The 23568-nt window shown below is 40.6% G+C and overlaps 2 protein-coding genes across 12 annotated transcripts in view; one reads left to right on the forward strand and one right to left on the reverse strand.

The window, feature by feature from the left end:
* hts (adducin 1-like protein hts) overlaps positions 1 to 21767 on the reverse strand; it is a 71802-nt gene extending 50035 nt beyond the window's left edge. For 6 of the 9 annotated variants that reach the window (XM_022065631.2, XM_022065635.2, XM_022065634.2 and 3 more), the window contains exons 1-2: positions 21641 to 21767; positions 7136 to 7200 (exon numbers count right to left, since the gene is read on the reverse strand). The gene's annotated coding sequence lies outside the window, so the exon portion shown is untranslated. Of the gene's footprint in view, positions 1 to 7135; positions 7201 to 20673; positions 21039 to 21640 lie in introns of those variants that run through there. The other 3 variants (XM_087345073.1, XM_022065627.2, XM_022065628.2) reach the window with 2 other exon arrangements.
* Positions 21768 to 21933: 166 nt separating this feature from the next.
* mRpL51 (mitochondrial ribosomal protein L51) lies at positions 21934 to 22997 on the forward strand. Of its 3 annotated transcripts, none has more exons than XM_087345082.1 (2): positions 21934 to 22036; positions 22309 to 22997. In XM_087345082.1, exon 2 carries the CDS (start codon positions 22397 to 22399, stop codon positions 22883 to 22885), a length of 489 nt encoding a protein of 162 aa, XP_087201208.1. In that variant the 5' UTR covers positions 21934 to 22036; positions 22309 to 22396; the 3' UTR covers positions 22886 to 22997. The 3 variants fall into 3 exon arrangements, with proteins under 3 accessions (XP_087201208.1, XP_087201215.1, XP_087201222.1); XM_087345089.1 differs by having other exon boundaries at positions 21953 to 22042; XM_087345096.1 differs by having other exon boundaries at positions 22017 to 22120.
* The last annotated feature ends 571 nt before the right edge of the window (positions 22998 to 23568 follow it).

Genomic DNA, 23568 nt, shown 5'->3' on the forward strand with positions numbered 1-23568 from the left:
GCCATCCATACTTGCAACTAGCACCTGCCACCAGGATTCAGTTCAACCAAAGCACCATCTTCACAGGCCACCCAGATACTCCTCAAGATACACACCAAGGCCACCTAAAATGCGGGCTCATAATCCGGTACAGCCTCGATACAGCAGACGAGTAAACACTTCCTCATAAATCCACGCTCCTTCCTGTTACTGACCGCGAATCTTAGGGCGGTATCGCACTAGGATGCCAACGGGAGGCCATGGCGCAGCTGCCAGCATCTCGGCCAAACTCAATGCATTAATTTAGTAGTCATATATCGCACCTGGCATCCGTCTGGCAGCGCTTCCAACTTGGCATCGCTGCCAACCAAGATGCCAAGTTCAAATGCTACTGGCATCGCTGCCACGGCCAAGGCCAAGTCAACATCACGACAGTCTGGCCAGTCCATTGACGTCCGTGCGTGAATGTGCTTGTGTGTATTTCTGTTTCTTCCAAACATGGATAATTTCGACACCGAAAGATTGATAATTGCAATTCAGTCTCGACCATCACTATGGGATTCATCTGCTATTGAATACGCAAACCGGGACTTGAAAAAAAGAAACTGGGTAGAACTTGTGGAAATATTTGGAGGAGATTTATTTACAGTAGAAAAGAAAGAATTAGCTGAGAAGCGTTTCTATGGCTTTATTTGTGGGGCCGCTTTCCAATACGGAAACTTGATTTTTAAGTTTTTTTTTGTTTAGCAATCTATGCATCTATCTATATATCACAAATAATGTGAATTAAGAAGAAACCTGCTTTTATAATGTTTTATTAAATAAAGTTTGTTCATGTAATATCACATGTGATTTGCAAGAACTGAAATATTTCAAATTCAATAATGGTATGGACGTGCAAAGTGTGTGTATGGAGAATTTTTTTTTACTTATTTCTTTGTTACAGAATTGAAATTCACTCCAGGTATGTAGTTTTGATAAAGGTAAATCTCATTTTCTCAAAAGTGATAAAAGTGGACATTTCTCCTTGCTAATAGCCCTTCATTTCGTGATCTCATAACGTTGATCCATCTGTTCGCTCGACTGGCAGCTTGTCTGGCGTCTTTTTCTGGCAGCTGGACGCCATGGCATCGCTGTTGGTGTCGCTGCCATGGCATCCTAGTGCGATACCGCCTGAAGCAAGGAGAAATTTCAAGCGGCGTGCTCTGGCTGCCTCTGGTTCTACTCGTCTCCAAAGTGGCTATGTCGCAATCTTTATAACTTTCCCAGCCAGACAACACTGGTGCAACCCGGAAAAGTTCAGCACTCTTACTTTCCATGCAACACCGGAGGAACGTCAACATTTCAGTATCGATATATCGCAGTAGCGACTTAACTGTCACGGATAGTATGTCTAAAATCTTAAACGGACACATTAATGCTTTGACATGTCTAAAATAATTTGCATGTGTAATTATAACAGCTATCAAGCAATAGACACGAACTTCACTAGGTTGCAATTTTAAATCGATAACAAAAACTGCCAAAATTAAACTACAAAACAATTGAGCTGGGCCAGTGATGTCTTACATGAATCGTAGCAGGGAATGTCAGATTTCATACGAAATGGGGCTCAGCGTGACATTTTACATGAGGGGAGGGCATGTCTTATTACGTAAAAAAATGCCCCATGCCCAATGGCATCAGTGCGTCCTCCGACATCACGTCTCTCACGCCAACCTTGTTGCAAAGCCCTCGTTAGTGAATGGAAACGCCGAGGCTAAAAATACTGAAGGCGCATCATTCAAGCTATAACATTTGTCAACGACCTGTACTCGAGTGTTGCCACTATGACATCACAGATATACTTGTTGCTTACTGGCCTGCCAGTAATGACGTGACACATATTTAAAGCACATAACTGATTGCGAGGCCTTAAATCCCGACCTTGAATCCTATTATGTACGGTATTTTTATTCAAACTGCAGTTCAAATATTAATGGGGAAAAATCAGAAATTATTACTTCCGTATATGTTTTCTGTTCTGTTCACTCCTATTTATTAAACTGTTGGAAATTACTAAATGAACCACTGTACCAACATTTATTCCTTAATTTGTCGCCCTCCCGTATGCCACCAAGAGGCAAGATAATTAAGGCGAGCCACTTCATTAGCGCCCTCTAGCTAAATGCGCCTCATAGGGGTGTTCCAAAAATACGTATACACATTATAAATGGAATATCAACCTTGTGTGAATACACCTTTTGAGACATCCTATATCATTTTTGACATGGTCACGTATTCTCACGTTCTGAATTTAAACAAAGATTAAGATATGAAATATTTCATGGATCAAAACATTGTTACGTTATAAAAGTGTTATAAAAGTATTTTAAAACCGCACTAGACATACTAATGATGCAATATATCGCCATACAAATTTCTTAGGTCAGCTTATGAGTACGAATCAGTAGTTTCCATCACTGCATCAAACAGTTCGCGCAGCCGCCATGTTACTTTACAGCGTCCTCTAACATCTCTATACTTTTCGAAGACGTATCGACAAACAAAACCTAAGACCCTAGGTTCCACTGTTGCTCCCACCTTAAAAGCATCACGGTGGTCACGTTGGTACGCTTGCTGATTGGAAGACGGGCTGGCCTATCGAGACGCGGAGGTATCCAAAACTGGGTTCCAAAAGCAAACACTTCTTTATAAATTGTTTAGGGCGGACACCAACGCAGGAGAAACACAATTTCGCTAAACCAAATACAAGGCCAAAATAAATTAACACCGACTTCTATCACGTTGGGCGGTGCCCAATGTTATCTCTTACGTCACATGATCCATCACGAGTGAATGGTCCAATGACGAGAAAAAACTTGACGCTACATAACCTCAGAAGCTGTTACGGCGTCGTAAAACAGCCGAAGTGAATGAACTACAAGAAGTAACTGTGGGGTTTCATCACACTTTCCTTCTCACTTTTTTCGCTTGGTGCTTTCTAAACTTCGTCATAAACAACAGCGAAACAACACACTCGTGTAAACTCGTGAAGTGGCTTCAACATGAACGCTGTTTGGCGCAATGTGACGTATTTCGTGCTTCGGGAGACTTTAACGCCTACATTGAACCAGATGGTTAGTTACAGTTCGTAAAAAACCAACCACTGTAGCATAAATCCACTCCATATCCACATAATTTATTTATCCAAAACCCATTTTACATTGTCTTCGGTGCTTAGGTCTCGCATGTGATCTCTTTCCATCAGATTTTCCAACCAAAATGTATCTCTTTCGTGTTACAGACGACGCCCGCACCTCAGCAACAGTAGGTAATAACAAATTATCAAGTTCCTCATTTACGAAGTACTTTCCACCTCCCTGCTACGTCTTTGACCGAGCCAGAAGTTTTTGTTAAAAAAGTAATACACTGATAAAGGAAAGTTGTCTGTATCCTAAAACCGTTTCGGTGTAAAAATGATATGGCTACATCATCCGTCACTAGCTGTAGCGTAGCTATATCGACTTTACGTGTTGCCATAACAACCACGGCTAGCAAAACTGGGCATATTATAGGCCCTTCATACGCAATTCAACATCAGATACCAATTAATTCATAATTCGTGTAAGCACCCGATTCTAATGAAATGTTCGTAGCTTGCACGTAGAATGACGAACAATACATAAATGTACTAGAACGGTTTCAAACAAAGGCAGAGAAATTTAAATCATGAGACTGATAAACATCATGACATAAAGTCAGAATACACATAATTTAAAAATGTATCACGGCTGAACTCAACCTGAACACACGACAGACGCATAATAAAAATATGAGCAAAATAAATTAGGAAAAATGCCAGTTATCACTCATTCAGAATATTTTACGGTCTGTTTCCTACCCAGAAATCTTTAGGAATGGGGTTGCCAACTCAAGACCAGCATTTAATAAATTAAATGACTGCCTTAATAAAATGACCTCGTTCAAGATCTTAAGAATTCGAGAAACCCTGCACTAAAACAAAACTAATTCACCTGTAGTTTTGAACAAGTGTTTGTTAAACGTGGTCTCTCGTACCAACCGCACGTGAACAACACTGTGTTTCACTATTGTGCGTTCATTTTATGCACTGATTCGTAAACTAACAAAAACGTAATGATAAACTATATTAAATAAGGCATGTACTGTTGAAGGGTATGAGCCGGGATAGCTCAGTCAGTATAGTGACTAGCTACGGGCTGGACGGCCGGGGTTCGATCCCCGACGGGGGCAGAGGATTTTTCCTCTAGCCTCTGCGTCCAGACCGGCTCTGGGGCCCACCCAGCCTCCTCTACAATGGGTACCGGGGTCCTTTCCCGGGGGTAAAGCCGGCCGGGGCGTGACGCTGACCACTCACCCCCATCTAGTGCCGAGGTCAAGGAAGAGAGGAGCTATACCTCCACTCCCCCCAAGCGCCTACATGGCGTATAGTGGGACAAACTTTACTTTACTTTTTTTACTGTTGAAGGGTGCAGAAGGTACGAAGTCGAGCGTGAACTTTGTGTGTCTGGGGTTAGACACATTTAACAGAAACCCGAAACCATGGCAACGGATGAAAATGAGGTACATGAAATATTCAATCTGCACTTGCTGTTTCAAAAAAACGCAATTTCATGTCGACAAATATTACAAGGGCCGGTGCAGAATGTTCAAACTCGAGTGGGAAATGCCGTCTCACTGTTAGTCAAGGACGCTAAACAATGGTTAACATTTCTTTAGACTGAATTGCTAACAGAAAATTGTATTTTATCCCTAGATCTAAGGATGCAACATTCGCTTCCATACACCAAGCTTGTTTTTGAGACCACGTTATGAAATCTTAAAAGGCAGTCCAACAAAGATTTCAAAACGTGGCCTCAAAAAGAAGCTTATTATATTGAAGCGAATGTTGAATCCTTGCATCTCGGGACAAACAAAGAGTAGAAGCAGAACAGCGAGAATTTTTATGTAGACTGAGAGATGATGTGAAGATTTCAAGACGGATGTCGTTAATAAAATCTTCTCGGGGCCAGCAGCCTTGAAAATGATGACAGATATGGCCCTCGAAACGTCGGCATTGTTCAACCAAGTGACGAGGTTGCTGGACCGAGAAGAACTTCCGAGACTGACAACGAAGCGGGGATATAAGGAATGAGTTTGGCAACATTAAGGAAAAGTAATGTTAACTACAGAACTACATATCACCACAAAAATGTTTCAACTACACACTTCGGAGGGAAACGGTATTTAGGAAGACCACGAATGATAGTTTGGACAGGTTAGCATATGTGAGTACAGATTGCTAGATTTTAGGTCGCTTTATCACAGCTTTCCACGGGTTTAAACAACTCCGGCATCGTATGAACAAGTCCTGGCAGGTTGGGAGAGGTTTGGCCACATTCGAAAAGGTTTCGACAACTTTCTACAGATTTCCAAAGGTTAAAGTTTGTTTACATAATAATGCACATACGTACTATATCAATGACCACCACGCCATCAATACTGCAAAGAGCCTAAACCTTTATAAGAAAAAGTAGTTGAAAAACTACCCAACATTTAAACGAGGAATATTTTGAAGATGGCTGCCTTCTAGGTTTCTGCGCCGTGACGCCTGGCAGACGTTTACCAACGTGTCAGAAATGCTTGCTACCTCAGCCATCAGGCCGATAAGTACCCCAAACATCTACCAGACAACACGGCGCAACATTCCAGAAAACAGCCAACATATTCGCAGCTGTAAGAACCTGAAATCTCATCTACGAATCTATTCAACGCAAACTTAAGTTCAACTACGAAGGGCTTACGTACGTATATAACCACACTAAAGAAATAATCAACTTTTATTGCACTTCACAACCAGAGACAAGCTGCCATAAATTCCGCAAAATCTAACGGTATCGCCAACTCTCCAGAGAAATGGTTCAACTATTTTCTGTCTTAGCCCCTCCCACCCCACCAAACACTGCTTCTGTGTCGTTAAGAGCCGGCTTTACGGGTACAACATTCAACACTGCTCAAAAACTTCACAATCTTAATGCATATGCAGAATAAGAATCATTTTCTTCCGCATTGCTGTACACTTGGAATGGACATTCTTAATAATAGGCCAACCTCCTCATCTCGTAGTGTAACCACTCGTTACAAATGTGCCTCTAACGACCGAGTCATGACAAAATAACTTATCTGGTGCTCGTGAAATGTTATCAAAAATTTGGCGCGTTTATGTTCGTAACTTAGGACCGGGTTGAAATGTAGTTAATGTAAACTCATCTGATACATTTTGATCACATTACAACCTCAAATAGTGACCACGACATAGCACGTGTTTCCACGGGCGTCAGACTAAAAACAATTACGATATTATTTGAGAACGAAATTTTCAGAACCGATTCTGTGATAAACATATTTCTTTCTCATACTGCGGACATGAAAATACCACAACTTCCTCTATCCTGCCTTAATCTGAAACTGGTCGTAAGGAACTTAAACTGATTAGACAGAAAGTAGACCAAGTTCTACAGCTCGATAGTTTTTCCTTAAAAACTCTATAATACAATCATAAATGCATCACTCAAAGCTCATCCGAGCAGCTGCTTTCTGTTCAATGTCAGGCAATCTACAATAACTAACAGAATTCTGACCAGGTAGCAAAATAATAAATGTCTGTTGTTGTTAACACCATTAAACTATTTGCATATCTGCCTTACAATTCAAGGGACCCTACAAGCTCAAATTTATATTTCGATTTGTCTGTGCACACAAATCACATGTGAGACAAAATCAGTTGGCTATGCGGAGACCAAAAATCTTGTTCTGAATAAAACTTGGCTAGTATTAAAAATTTATTTGCGTATACAACCCTAAACGCGTGTATTGTAATCAGCACGTCATACGTCTACCATTCCCCACATTGAACTGCACACACAAATCTGCGTCAAAATCTGTATTTTGTGTGTGGAAGAATAAATAATTCTGATCGCAGAACAGATTTCTCACTATTTCCCCCAAACGACACCTCAAACTACTCATTCAAAAACAATATCGAAACGACGACAAATGCTACTCCAGGGACGTGTACCACACGGTGCACACCCCATCTGAAGTACCAGTGGAAACACGCAAATATCGCGCCACCTCTAGAACTAACAGAACTTACCGTATGCCGTCAGTCAGACAGGAATCAATGCCCTCTCGTCTTTTAAAGGTTTATGGTGCTGCGACCTGGAAAAACAAAAGGACAGAAAATCTGAGTAACAGGACACGAAGCATCCATCATCTTGTATATGTCGACCTCACCAATCAGCCATCACGCCGACGGGCTGAAGGACAGACACACAACCACATAAATCTACGTCAAGTCGGCGACTGCAAGGTTGGCATGAACGGAAATCAAGGTACGAACCAGACATCGAAATAAAAAAAATCCCAAAAAAAGAGGGAAGACGGTAAATTAGGTGGTCTACTGCAAAAATTGTTAGAAGTAGAGTTAGTCAGACTCCTTGAACGGGCGGTAACCCCGTTGTAAGGCCTCTACCTACAAGCGAAAAACCGGACCACATCCATGAGTCGTGTGCATTCGAACCCACGGCCCCAGTGTTCAAGCGGTCAAGACCCTCGCTCTCGACCGCAAGGCCACTGCGATCGGCCAACATCACACTAATCGCAACTCGTACAAACGATATCAGCGCAACTGCAGTAACAGGCGATTCCCCGCTGCAGTCCGCAAAGTGTCGCTTGTCCTGTCACAAAATGAAACGGCCTCGAACCGGTGGAGTGGAAAATAGGTAAATTCCGACAATTCATCCAAAATAAAAACACCAAGTTAATGATGACGTGTAAAATTATGAGAAACACGTTATTTCAATTGGCGTAACGTGGGTCTACGACTATAACAATACCATCACTTACACGGTCATCCAAGTAGCATATTCGTGATACACCTCGTTTCGAAGGTTTTGTGACATTACAAAGCCAAAGGAATTCTGAAACGTGTTTCAGTGTGTTCACATCCTGAAACCGTAGTGGTCAAAAATTCACAATGACGTACATCGCGTGTCTGGAATTCTTGTGTGGCTCTGAAATTCCTTACATTTGGCTCACGTCCTGAAACCGTAAATAGTACCAAAACATAATCACGTGCATCATGAGTCTGGAATTGTTATGTGCTGTACTCGAATCCATACCTCTTCTCATTTCTACAGAAGCTCCAGTTTAAGTGACAGCTCAGTAAATCCACCCTTCAAACCCCAGTGCGAATACGTACCTCCTGCTTTAAAAATCAGCAACTGTGCATTTTGAATTAATGGGTCTTGTATGGTTCTCAGTGCAAACAGAGATTTTTTTTAAACAGCATTAACCAGTTTATATATGTAATAGTGAGGTGTTGTGTTTTCTTTGCGGTACGGACAGAATTTTTAAATATTATTTAGACAAGCATCGGATTCAAAGGGTTAAATGTCGAGATGTCGTCATATTTCGAGTGGTAACTACAAGCAACAGATAAATGATCAAGTTCGTGGACCTGTAAGTAGGCCGACTTGCTACTTGTTACATCTAAATGGTGTTTACTTTCGACTCAGCGAAGTACAAGTTGCTGTATGTGAATAAGTGTTTCTGAAATACTATAGATCATGACTACCAGTTACGAGGTGCGATCGGAAAGTTTCAAGACTGTGTCAATAGAGGGCGAACCGGATGTAGTACGAGCTTCTGCCGCTAGGGGGTGCGGCCTACAATCATAGTGAATCAGTGTGCCAGCCGGCATCATCGAAATTAGCATTTGTTTCTTAGTTACGGGCGTTTTGGTAGTGCATTACACCGACCCTCCTGCGATTTCGGAATGGCGTGTGCATCAAATTTTGCCAAAGACTCGCCAAAACGGCTACGGAAACCTATGAAATGCTAAAGCAAGCATTTGGGGAGTCCGCAATGGGTCGTGCACAAACTTTTGTGTGGCATTCACGTTTTAAAAATGGCCGAACCTCTGTCGATGATGACGAGCGTTCTGGACGACCATCTTCGAGCACAACGCCCGAAAATGTTACGAAGATTCGGCAGGCCATTCACGAAGATCGACGTCGTACCATCAACGACTTGTGCGACATTGTTGGGATAGGCTATGGGACCTGTCAGCTGATTCTAAAGGAAGAACTCCACATGCGACCCATCATGACAACGCGCCAGCGCACACCGCCCTCAAAGTTCGGCAGTTTTTGGCCTCAAACACCATGGCCGTCATCCCCCACCCTCCTTATTCGCCGGATTTAGCTCCGTGTGACTTCTTCCTCTTCCCAAAGATGAAAATTCAGCTAAAGGGAAGGAGATTTGAGACGATAGAAGAGATTCAGGCAGAATCGCAGATGGTGCATGACAGGCTGACAAAGAAAGATTTCCAGGGATGCTTCCAGGCTTGGCAGCGGCGCTGGGATCGTTGTGTTCACTCCCAGGGGAACTACGTCGAGGGTGATGGATGAATTTAATACCTGAGATAAGTGTACGGGTTTTTATAGGCGCAGTCTGGAAACTTTCCGATCGCACCTCGTATAATTCAGTATTTCATTAATTTGCACACAACTGTCAAAGTATATAATTCTTGCATTATTTCTGCAAAGAAAAACACGTTTCGAATTAAAACTTGTCGTTAGGTCTGGATGTTCGTATTTGTAAGTGAAACGTAAACACAAATTAATCACAAAAAATACATAGATCCAAATTAAATAAATTCAATTCTGGCCTCGTGCGTAAAGCAGCCCGACGCCCAGAAAAATTAAATTCGTACCGAAACGTTAAATGTGAATCCCAAAACCCAATTATATCTAACTGGGAGTCAGTTTAAGAGAAGAAGAAAGAGTGTGGTCAGCCAAGGCCACAACATTCCGCATTCAATTTATGCACTCTGTGCAAAGATTGCGTTTAAAAAAACTCGTTTTGAATCTGCAAACAAGCATTTTCAAATTAAAGAAATAAAAAGCCCGTACAGTTTCAAGCAATCTGAAGATGTAACAACTCTGCCTTCTCAGAGCAGTTCGGAAGCTGCCCCGTGAACAGCGCTGATAAGATGCAAGCTTCAAATGGCTCAAGGCAGCACAGAACATGTAAACCCAGAGGTCGTCGGATCGATAGGAGGTTGCAGCCCGAATATCAATTGTGGGTTTGCAACACACAGCAACGGATTTCTAACTGAACAGTCCACAATAAATGGTTCCGTTTAACCTACACGAAATAACTTAATGATACGATGACCAGTTTACCTTTGATAATTCCGATTCGTTTGTGATTGTGTGTGTTAAAGTCTTAACACGTTACAGGTTTTAGTTACACTATAAGTTGTGTTCGCGTAGGTAAATGCAAATCAAACACAAATTCTTAAACGGTTATAAGCGGTTGCTACGTTGTAAAATCGTTTCACTTGCACGCACAAGCACAAAATTAAATTGACGCGATAAAATACTTGATTTTTTTCAACCTGTGGCCCGGCTTTTTGACGTGAAAACGTCTTTAAAATCGATGCCGGGTGTGGGGAGGCAATCGCGCCCAAATGAGCGACAGTTTCTGTCGAAGTAATTTCAAACTTCAATAACTCGGCTCAAAATAGACATAGCGCCGCCATCTTAGTCTCGTTTTAAAGAGGAAGGATGAAAGTTTGTGCCAGTACCGCTCCGACATTCGTGGCGGCCGGACATCGCGAACTGCGCACGCGCAAAGATAACCCACGATTTTCGACTTTCCGGATTCGACACGTGTCCATAAACGGGATCATATCTCAGAAACTAATTATCCGATCCGAGTGAACCAAGAGTTGTTTTGAAGAGGAGTGTATATGTTACAACTCATCCTGGCTTCCAAGTGTGTATCTCAAAAACTCAAAAAGATACGAGGCTGTGAATTTGAAAAAGTTTGAAAATTTCCAGATTTTCTTAAAATGTCGCGATATATGAGGGCAAAGTACAACCAGAATTACAAAAATCTGGCACGAATGCGTAGAGCACAAAATTCCAAAGAGAGTGACACCGAAAACGCCGGGCCCGGACCCAAAACCAACGCGCAGTACTGCCGCGAATATAGGCAACGTAAGCGCACTCGGACAACTCAGGAGGCATCTGACGAGCCTGGGTCAAGTATGGATGTGTACCAATTAAGAAATAATCATTTATAAAAATGATTATATTTACAATATCCCTATGTTAAACTATTAATTATTAACTAATATTTTCGTTAAGAAAAAATAATATAAAAGAACATTTATGAAATGAATTAAACGATTCAAAACAAAAATTCTGTTTAATTTCAATATACTATACACGATTGACGTTTTCACGAAAATAACTGCGGCAGTGTCCGACACTGCCTATCAATTTTTTGTTCTGCGGGGCCCGCGTACATATTCATAACGCAATCATCACTTTATATAGGCCAAGTGACCGCCAAAATTACGTACTTAATTTTAAGTGAATAATAAAAATAAATTTAAAAAAAAACTGAGATCGCATAATACGTGAACCTGTCTGCATTTTTAACAAACTGCTATGAAGTTTCTATTATCGTCATCCGACGGCCAACGAATCGATAAGCGTGGCGCCATAAATGTCGACAACCCCTAGTTAATGGGTAAGTTATGCAATTTGTGTTACAACACGTGCTACTAGGATCCCTACATCAAATGCTTGTTCCGTGAAAGCACACCGTCAGCACAGCCGATCACCGAATGCGTCCTAAATATCTCCAAAGGTTTCGCAAACTATTAACGAACACCTGTTTGTGATATTTAATTCTCACAACGTTCTCAAAGATGACCAGTTACAAGTTCTTGTGACATCGTTTAAAGAAAGTGTTACTGCAATTATCAACTGCCAGTCAGATCAACTAATCTGTTCCAAGGTAACACGTCTAGTGCGTTACCTGTCTCGTCTTTCCTTCCCAGTCTCGCCAGTGAATCTTCTAAAAATTAAAATGAACGGCTGAAATTCGTATCCGACAGAGTGCGTTTCTTGTACCTGACCTATGAAAAGTTCTACCAAGTACAAAATAACGCCGTTATGATACATCATGGGTTAGGTTACTAAAGAACATTAAATTTGTCGAAATAAAAGCAAAGCACTGCGTGGGAGAATGGAAAAGAATATAAAATTCATCGGAGAACCTTAAGAAAGGAGACCATCTGAGAGAAATGGGCGTAGATGGAAGGATAATACAATAACTTTAAAACAATAAGATACGAGTGTGAAATGGATTATTCTGGTTCAGTATTCGATGCATCTTGTGAACGCAGTAATGAACTTCGGGTTCCATGAAAGGCGAGGAATTCCTTATCGAACTGAAAGTGAAGAGTAGTGGCTTCTAGAGGAAGACTACGACATGGAATTACTCAGTTTAGGGAACAGTAAACCACTCTTCAGTAATAGACCCCACACGCCTCGTGGCCTGAATACTCCCCGATCGCAGGGCCTCATTTGTGAGTGATGACAGAAATAACTCACGCCCTGTTGTCAGCGGTACCTTATTCGGGTCAAGATCTTTATTACAACTTTCAGCAAACAACTTTCATTACTTTGTTTTGCAGCTATGCATAAACGACGTTTACAAAACTCCAAATATGTTTACATCTTCGATTAAAATCCAATCTATCACCAAACACCAAAATCACGTAGATGGCCGGGGTTCAATTTCCGACAGGTACATCTATATGTTTAGAAAGATTCTTTCCAAAACGGCTTTGGGGTCCATTAAGCCTCTAACTAATACGATACCCCTGCCTACGCTCAGCCACTGGGAAAAAAAATGAGGTATGAGGTTCTCGTGGCAGTAAAGATGACGATTGTCCACACATCGTTAAAACCCTGAAGCCCAACATTGACAGAGACACGTATTTCTTTGCCCCTGTCTAGCATATAGAACGATATCGGCTGAGGCTTTCTGAATCCAATTCGTTAACCCCAGTACAACTCAGAAGCCGTAGAGATGCAGCGTGAGGTACCAGCCCATGTGCAACGTTATGAAGAAATACGAACAGAAGTATAACTCCCAGGCACAATACGGAGGTGAGGAGTCTTTACGCTCCGGCTGCATTATTTTGAACAGCTCCCGGTACCCTTCGGATTGGGGGCTGGGCTGGACGCTGGGGCGACAATAAAAGTTCCTCCCCTGTCGTGGTAGTTCAACCCACAGCCAATCCGTACTGACACCATAACTACAGCGTTTCGTTTCAAGGCCCAACAAGGGTAAAGTCATCCCAGGTGCTTAACTAACCACCACGCCATGAATAAATGGAGTGGAGGTACGGCTCCACGCATCTAAACTCGACACTAGCTGGGGGAGAGCAGTCAGCTTCACGCCTCAGCAGCCTTGTCCCCGCGGAAAGAGCCCCCCCCCCAAACATTATACGGGTGGTTTGGTGGTCTCCAGAGCCGGCACTGTGTTAAAAAGAAACATTTCTGCCCTACCAAGAAATAAAACCCGGTCAGCACACTGGCTGAGGCATCCCAGTTCTCGTCATAGTGTAAGTACAGAACAGACACATGAGAACGTGTGAGTAATGACCAACTACGCAGCATTTCCGAATTCACGAACCGGGAATCGCGTGGAAACAAAAAATACTCCGAGGGAGACATCTTTCTATGTAAACTTCCGACAACACACGTGGGCAGATCGATTACTATCGAATACACAGGTAGGTTCGCTGACCTCTTTGGTTCGAGAGACTTGTTTCAGTACTAGAGAAAACGGCAGCTTAACTTTTACTATAGACAGAGCGTCAGACGGACAGACCGACGCCTCGCAAGACGCCAGACGCTGACACACACTGCACAGCAACACGACGCCTAGCATTCACAGCCAGTCTGCAAGTCGACCCTTTTTTTTTACCACGAAATTATGCGACGCTGCACTCACCAGTAATGAAACGCGGATAGAAATTCTGTTTTACAAATGCATATAAAAGCTCCAATTTACCTTTGTGTACCTTGAAGGACAGTATTCAGCAGCAATTTTACAAATGCAATTTGTAGGTTTAATCATGTATGAATTGGGTTACTTTAGCTCAGAACAGAGTCCAGTGCCCAACAGGCAATTTATTGACTAGCTGAGCGACTATTAGCTTCTGAAGAAGGACGTGCTCCAAGACGTTAGTTGCACAGGCAAGTGTCAGATATCTTGGTAAACTTGCCATTGACACTGCGCATATGATAACTCAAAATCGGAATTTCGAACGTTTGAAACACAACCCATTTTAAGCTCACGAAAACCAAATTCATAATTCCTCCTCTCTTTCTCCTTTAGGAAGGACAACGATGATGTCACGTATCGAATTTAATCAAAACGCGATAAGCTGCTTGTGTCGAAACGCTTCACATTATCGGAAACATACAAACGAAAGATTGGAGAGCCAATGAACGATCGTACGAGAAACAAATGGATGGATACACGGACGCAATGTTCATAACACGTTCTTCGCCCTAACGAAAACAAATGTAAGCTACGGTGTATAAAGAACTCGACCTAACAACGTCTACGCGAGACAAAAAGGGGAGAATTTCATGACCTGATAAAAACAGAACATCACACAATGCCCGCAACGATGTGGCGTGTGACATAAAACACGCGGTATCCCACTATGCGTGCGTGGTTTCTCGTAGCTTCAGACCGACAAGCGTCGGCTGCTTTCCTCAGTCACGCATTTTGTGAAAGAACAACACCAAACGTTGATTGCACATGCCGACCTTCAAATTATGTCCATCATGCCACAATTCATGGTATAATGGTGATCCCGTTTCTAGATTATGGCACTGTGCAAAAGCGGGCTATATTACCGAAGTGACCCCTGAAGATGGAAACAGGATATGTGAAACATCTACAATACAACCCACTTCTATGTGGTGCCATCAAGAGAATCAACACTGGCACCGAACAGCCTTCAAAGACTCAAATCATCTAAAATTTAAGTAACGATATTATTATAATTATCTTTATTAAGGGCACACAATTCATATCTCTACAAAATCCACTACCGACTGAAAAACATCAAATTCCATTGTTTATCTCTTTAAAGTCATATTTTCTTGTGATTTATTTAATTCCGCTGTCAGCAATGCAAATTTAGGAGCATCAAATGATACGATGGTTAATGAACTACAATGTATATCGAAAAAAGCGGCCGTGGCCTATTTTAAGAAAATGTCCCGGCATTTGCCTGATAGAACTGAGGAAAACCACGTGAAACCTCAGTCGAGATAGCCGGTCTTCGAGCCGAGATTCGAAAACAAGATAGGTCGAATACGAAACAAGAATGGTCCAACTACTAGGCTGAGACCATCGGTGTGGCATATGCCACTCTTCCTCTGAACATTAAGATGACTGCACGCAGCACATGGAGTCGGTCGGAATGCTGGCACATGACAAAAAAACAACAACACTGGTTTGCCCTCGGGGTAATCCAGTCAGGGGCTTCCTAAACTCTACTGAAGTTACATCAACTCTTCACCCAGACCCTAGACGTAGAGTTACTTTCAGGAACACTTCAGCAAGATACACTTTTCGACTTTAGTACTACCAGAACCAGAACTAGATTCAAGAATGTGCATTAGACGGAAATTTGTACCGACAATTCCGCTGCCAGTTATCGTCGGTTGCACGCTTCGCTGTATTTAGCTATTTTGTTTGGATTAAAAAATAGCTTTACGTATTCCTCCGGCTGAAAACAACATCCTCTCTCGATTGTGACGCCGTGGACTCGTAAGTAGAAACCAAAGTTTCGAAAAAAAATATACTGTCTCATCTTCTGGGCACTTGGGGCAACAGATTAACCAATAACCTCACCGCACCCTACGAAATAGGTCTTTACTATTCGAACATCATTCACAGTACACCTTCCTGCTGCATATCGCTTCATTAACCAACTCAATGCTGCCATTTTGTGCAAAATAACCAAAACAGAAACCAACAACAATTATATACAACCAGTCTTTACTTTGGCCAAAACTGTAACAATCGCTAATCGCTGAAATTTTAAAAGGTAACTACGTCATGTTTGGTTTTCGAATAGTGAAATGATATGGGGCACAGCCCTGGAAGATGGCTGGCATGCAGCCATAAGCTGCTGCCATCTTCAAAGTCCAAAATAACTTCTTTTCGCACTCCTCCATTACACTGGGAACTACAGCAGAAGTGTGGAAATACCATTGACAGAAAAATGCATTTACAATGGAGGTAAGAAGTCGACTTAATAAAAAAAAATTCAAAGTTGCCGACAGAGTCCGCAAGTGAACATTTACAATTACGCACGAGGCCGTATCATTGTCCTTTGACTTCACATTTCTGGAGGTTCCAGCGACCAACTGCGTAATCCGCGTACTCATCACAATTCAGCCGGTCACACCATCAACTGGCACAACAGAAATACGCAAATAGTAGTGCTATGTTTAAAGACCGTCATTTAGCCGCCGAAGGGGCATGAAAATTGGAACTAATGCAGTTACCTGCAAAATAGCAATTTTGTAGTTGCCAGAATCTATAGTAAGCGACTGTAATCTTGAAACTTGCAAGGAATGCAGGAAGTCCGAAGCGTTAAAGACTGACGCTATCTTTCCTCCTTCACCCCACTTCCTCTCCCCGCAAGTCACAAGATTAGTCTTACACCGAACAGAGCACCACGAAGCAATGTGTTCCCTCCCAACTTCCATTTTTACGCACATTAAGACGGTCCATCACACACAGACGTCTTCTCCGTAACAAACAGCTGAGTCAATTAGACTCAACTGACCCCCTAATTGACGCTCATTCGATTCATACATCATAAGGATGCATAACTTAAACCACAAGAATATGTTTTAACTAGGCCTACATCTCAAACGTGGGTGTCAAATATGACGCCTGCTTTTGGCATTGTATCCTTGCTTCATTAGAAACAGGAACAAATTATGTTCCCAACTAATTTTTGGGCAGATTTCCTTCTTTTTTTGAAATTCCACATGGTAAACCCACCACCGCAATCATTTTAATTCCCATGCCTGCTGGTAAAGTGAACTTCGGAAATAAACGCCTTCAAACAATGGACCGATCTTTGAGAAAATATAAAGCAATTGTGCAAAAGTCAGAAAATAATGTCAAGGGGCCAAATATACATTCTTTGGTTCAATGACAATAACCTCTGCATCAATTCACTTGGCAGAAACGGACGTATGCTAAGGAGATGCACACATAGTTTGTGCAAAGAAGAGATTAGCAAAAGTTCCATCACCGGGGGTCACATTGGTTGCTCCTATCTTGTCGAATCTAGCATAAAAATCAGTAATACTGTGGAGCTGTAAGTAAAACTGTATCAGACTGACATACGAAATCTGGATGTTCACTTGAAACAGATAAATGTTTCATTTCCCAACAACAGATTAGTTCAAAACCTCTTAATACGCCTCTAATACATTGACTTAAAAACAACAACCTAACTTCACAAATGAAAGTAAACAATTCATAAAAATGTGCATGATAAAAATTATACTTCAAAATATTTCTTTTGTTGTTTAAAACATAAACACACCGCTACAATTTTAAAAAGTTCATGTGGCAAAATGAAAGCAGAAGTCAACAGAACTGTAACAAATGTCAGTAAATCACATAAAATGAGAAATCCTACAAGAATTAAGGCACCTAATTTTAAAAATACTACGAAAACGGCTGAAGACCGTAATAAAATAAATTAGCCCAAATATAAAAATTATGTTCCTCTAATATCAATAACGTTAATACGAACAGCAATGAACATGCAGAGGCTTCAGATTGGGTTAGGTTAGTTATGTGCATGTGTAACAGCTTCATCATTCACAAATTCAAACTTCCATCATGGTGGTATTAATGAGTAAGGCAAAAAAACAAGTACGAGGCTGGAGTAGTCACCTATGGGATAACATCCATATCAAATTTAATCAATGGCACTACGGCCATTACCTAGTTATTAAATTTATCCAAATGGACATCAGTTGTGAAGGCATCAGACTGGGTTTAGTTAGATGGCATCATCATCATTCCACCTCGTAATATCCATCATGGTGGCATCACCAAGTGTGGGAGAAGGTAAGGTAAAGATTGGAGTAATCACCAATGGCATAACATTCATATCAAATTCATTAAATTTCTCTCCAGCCATTCTTCAGGAATTAAATTTATCCAAATGGACATCAGTTGCAAAGGCACCAGACTGGATTTAGTTAGATAGCATCATCATCATTCGACCTCGTAATATCCATCATGGTGGCATCACCAAGTGTGGGAGAAGGTAAGGTAAAGATTGGAGTAATCACCAATGGCATAACATTCATATCAAATTCATTAAATTTCTCTCCAGCCATTCTCCAGGAATTAAATTTATCCAAATGGACATCAGTTGCAAAGGCACCAGACTGGATTTAGTTAGATAGCATCATCATCATCATTCCACCTCGTAATATCCATCATGGTGGCATCACCAAGTGTGGGAGAAGGTAAGGTAAAGATTGGAGTAATCACCAATGGCATAACATTCATATCAAATTCATTAAATTTCTCTCCAGCCATTCTCCAGGAATTAAATTTATCCAAATGTATATCAGATGCAAAGGCGTAATTAGCCTGTGCTGGGTAGTGATGGGCAAGTGCAGACGCTCATGCACAATGGCATCAATCCACCTCACATCTTCAAGCAACTATCGCATTGGTGTTAGCAGTGTAGAAAAAAAAATTATTACACTGGAGTAGTTCCCTGAATTTCTGTGCAGGCATTCCCTGGTTACTATAAGCCAAAATCTTTTGAACAATGAAATGATGTACATAAGATTGTATTGGAGTGTCATATTGTTGAATAAATTGTATATATCACTCAGAAAGTTGTATAAAATGTCAATAATAAATAATATATGGGAAAATCTACTTTATGGAATTATAGGATTTTAACATTATAGTCCTACAAGTATATATTTCTGAGTTTATATAAGACAAGTCTAACAAGAGAAAAAATTGTGCACACATACATATAATGATCCCTAATTAAGCTGAATTTCATTTAGCAATGAGAATAGTTTATTTACTGAATGTAAACATAAATGTAATTTCCTTGCCTTTCTGACACCTAGACTAACAAAATGGATTCACTCAATTACGAATTGGGGGTCAATAATGTACAAAAAAATCCTCAGCCAGTTTCAAATGTTCGCTATTTGTGCAATTAATGAAAATATAACCCTCAAAATTCCTGCTGTTATGATTTCCCTACTGATAAGCTATCACTGGATGAAAGGTCAAAAGACTTAGGTATTACCACTAAATAAAAATAATTACATCACTACACGTAGAGCTCTAAAGTAAAGACAGCACACAGATTTACATGCAAAGAGTGTGCATGCACACACAAAAAAAGTGTTACTGCAGCCCTATTTACATGCATCACATCTCTTGGTCCCTTTCTGTCCAGTTCAATCACCTGAACCAAACAGTTAAAGAGGTTTTCAGTCAAGCAAAATGTATAAAAACATATAAAACCAACAGCAATCATGAACCTTCAAGCAACAGTTACCATTACACATGCATTTTGTATAAATAAACAGCTACAAGCTATCTGTTGTAAACATCCACTTCTTAGTTGACTATGGGAAAGATTCTAATGTCAAACCTTAGGAACAACAGTACTACTGTTTCGTTGTAATACAATGTTAAGTTCATTACAGATGAACAGTTGTCAAGGAGACATTCCATTCATTATGACACGATGTGAGAAACGCAGCGTCATAGTGCTGAAGAAGCTGATGAAAATTGTTAACTGTCTACTGACTTAATCCGTAACACACACACCACACATGCAGTTATATAACATACTCACATCAGTTTGTGATATATGGAGGTGGCATTTATTTTGAGAAAGGTGCTTAAGTGACCCTTGAGGCATGTGCATCACAAAAACTTGCTTCATCCCAACAGATATTCTAAATTTACTAATTTTAACATTCATAATGACATTGCCATTGCCAAGCTTTTCAAGATCTTCAGAACTAAATCTACTTCATGTACAGATGCATAGAACTGAACCAATTTACATATTCCAATATTTTAAAACGACACTGATTCCACTGTTTTAACTATATAAGCCAAAATGTTTAGGCACACTAACATTATAAGAACTGGTAGAATATGCTGCAGTTTGGTAAGAGTATGTGATGTAAGGTGGGGTCCGCAGTGGCCGCACCGTCTGAGGCGTGGGCCTTCTACCGCTTGGTTACTGGGACCGTGGGTTCGAATCCCACTCAAGCCATAGATGTTTGTCTGCGTTTTTCTGTGTTGTGCTGCCCTGTGTACAGGTAGAGGCCTTGCGAAGGGGCCAATCCCTCGTCCAAGGAGTCCTACTGAATGTCTATAGATCAAGCCAACGAAAAGTTGGGACCCGCAGTGCTCAGGCACTTGAAGAATGGGTTGTTCCCAATATGTGGTGTAAGATCTAATGTAACACATTACAATATGTACAATTATCTGGGGTAAATTAGTGTTTTGCCTAGTAACCTTAAATAAACTTCAAATTTCAGACAGTTTGAAATAACAGCTGCAAACAACAGCTATATACAATAACTCTGTTGACAGCTGTTCTTAAACCTGTAACTAATGTTCCCACAGTTCAGAAATCTATTAAAAAAAATTAACAAAAATTAACTTATTAAAGTACTGTATATAGGTAAGTGCACAAACCTTAACTTTATAAAATTCCAGTGGCAGAAAATGGTCCTACAAGTCCTGTCCAACTAAATGTGCATGAGGGCCACTGGCTGGGGTATGAATACCCAGAACTATATTAGGCGGTGATGTGTGCTTAATGGTGACGGAATCCTGGGCACTATATAATTAAACTTAAACCGTAAGTCACTACTTCACATATAGGGCCAAGATAGATAACGTTACTCAACTGATATGCGACATTTTCAAATATCTACGGGTATATATGAAATACATAACGATCACTGTTCACTAATGACACACTAATCCTGGTCATGTGTCAAAACACTAAGACAAACACAAAACCCACACAAACAGGCACACTGCAAGCAAGTGTAGCTCCTCACTAACCAGCAGAGAACACATCCACCCCCGTAAAGCCACTGCTCATAGGTTACGAATAGGGATGGCGCGTGATTATTGGAACAGCTGCAGAGGAGGAATAGGATAGCATGCCGTCTGACAACAGCCGCTAAACATTACAACTAATCCCATATATGTATACTGATTAAAAATATAATAACGATAAACTTGTAAACTATTTACTGTACAACTTCTCACTACCTTATTAAAGTGTGATTTAACTATGTAATTACTGAATCCGAATCTCCCTCCGTAGGGCATGCATGCAAATGGCGCCTAAAATGTGCTTTATTATCACAACTAAACATAATACCACTGATCCATTACAGTAAAAAGAACCAACAAGGGAATAACAGTTTTGCCTATCGTGCAATGGGAATCTAAGATGTTCATCACAGTATGAAGTTACCGTGCCTTACGAGAGCCTTGGGTGACACACCCCTATTTTTGTGTGTCAGTTTCCACTGAATCTATATGAATGAGGACCATCACCAGCACCTATGGCGCAAATTTCATGTAATCACTTAACTACTATTATCCCGAAAATCATAAATATGGTTTAAACAATTTATTAACTTACCAATACTATTTATCACAACTACACACACACACGCACACATACGCAGCTTTCCACTTTCCCTGCAAGAAGCACGAACCGACTCAGATTAGAATCTCAACCTCCGGCTGATCCGAGGAGCGCCCTTACTCCCTACAATCAGATTTCCAATGTAAGAAAGTATATACTTTATAAACTACACCAGAAAACAACAGTGTCGGCACATTATTTTTTATGTTTCGCTTCTATAATATTAGCAGATATTCTACAATACATCATTAAAATTTATCAAAATATTATATTGTGGTCACAGATGCTCCTGTGCCACTGCAACAACGCCAAGAGCAAAGGCAGTAGTAGGTCCACCATCTGTGACAGTGTTCCATGCAAAGCTTTGGCCAATGTTGTTCGGATTGTTGGGTAATGGTTTGTATATTTAGGACTTCCAATTTTCAGTGTGATGCAGTTTGATGAAATCTCATAGGGTGTTTGTTATGAGATATTGTATGATAACCAAAGTGCAAATTGAAATTCTGTAAGCTTTAGTCTTTATCAGGTTTGCAAGAGGAAGTGCCACACTGTACGCTTATATCCGTTTGGCTTCGGGTTGTAGCTTTTATAACATACAGGCATTGTAAATAGTTTGAACCATTAAAAATAAACATTTATGGTAATTTTAATTGTTGTTACAGTTACTGGATCTTGCTAGGTGGTGTGTCAGCAGCGAACAGTAAGGTAACCTACGAGTCTGCTAGATTACACATTAAGAAGAATTTGATCATGAGTTGGTGTGTGAAATCGTTGTCACTAATTTGTCAACAAATTAAGAACCCACAACTGACGTGTGTACGTAATCGCTATCACGCAGAAAAGATAGCAAAAGGACCTCTTCTGCGGCGGTATGGATATAGAGACAGAATTCTTCAAAGTGGAACTTTACCGCATGTTGATGGACCACGGTTACCCATGCCAGTGTACAGACCAAAAAATGCATGGTGCGAGAAGCGTGCATTGTTTGGGCAGAATGATTATATAGACATTCTTGGGAATGGAGATCTTCATCCAACCAGGATCATGTACAATGTACAGTCATGGCTACGCGGTGTGAAAGGAAATGAGTATCAAATACTGCTTCGCAAAAGGAAAATATTTAGTAAAGGAATAGTACCAATTGCAAGACCCACTAAATGGAGAGATTTAAACAAAAGAATAAGTTACCTCTATAGATTCTTAAATGAAAAAACCAAAACAGGCATGCCCAGCAATTGAGGCTGAGTTACAAATGTTTGTAGTTCTCAAAGATTATATGTTTAATATGTATCTCATTACCATAATTGTTATGAAGAATGAATAAATATGATGACTTGGAAAAGAAATTAAATTCAGTAGTGTGTGTGTAAGAGCAGATCATTACAAGTGGAGTAGTTAAGTCAAAGAAAAAATTGATTCATTGTATTTCTTTTACCTACTTTCTGATAAAAGAGAGTACTAAAAAGGCTGTGTTGCACTCACAGATTTGGAGAATCAGATACAAACTACAACTACATGGGGAAGAGTCTTCCTTGAGAAGTTGGTATCACACTCATCTAGTCAAATTCCTTGCATTTTTGTGGAACCCAAAAGTTAAATATCATGCAAGTGATTTCAGATTCTCAGTGATGAGTATGGATATGACTTGTCTTGCAATACTGCACTGTGTGGTCTGGTAGATACTGATCAAACTGCACAATGCAATATCCCAGAAGGCAGCAATTTTCGTTCATTATCATGTTTGCAGGCACCACCATTGGCCCTTATCATATGCCAGATGAAACCAGTCTAAATCCAAATAACTTATTTCCATCAGATCCATTTTAATATTATCCTCCTATCTATGGCTAGGCCTTCAAGTGGTTTCTTCCATTTAAGCCTAACAACCAAAAATTTTGAACACAATTCTCAATCTCATGTAC

This window comes from Zootermopsis nevadensis, unplaced genomic scaffold (assembly GCF_977971745.1).
Source record: "Zootermopsis nevadensis isolate Lab colony 2312 unplaced genomic scaffold, Znev_1.0 Znev_ptg000001l, whole genome shotgun sequence".
Lineage (NCBI taxonomy): Eukaryota > Metazoa > Arthropoda > Insecta > Blattodea > Termopsidae > Zootermopsis > Zootermopsis nevadensis.

Coding starts and splice junctions, on each gene's coding strand:
- mRpL51 (XM_087345082.1), top strand. CDS start 22,397: ATGAGTTGGTGTGTGAAATCGTTGTCACTAATTTGTCAACAAATTAAG.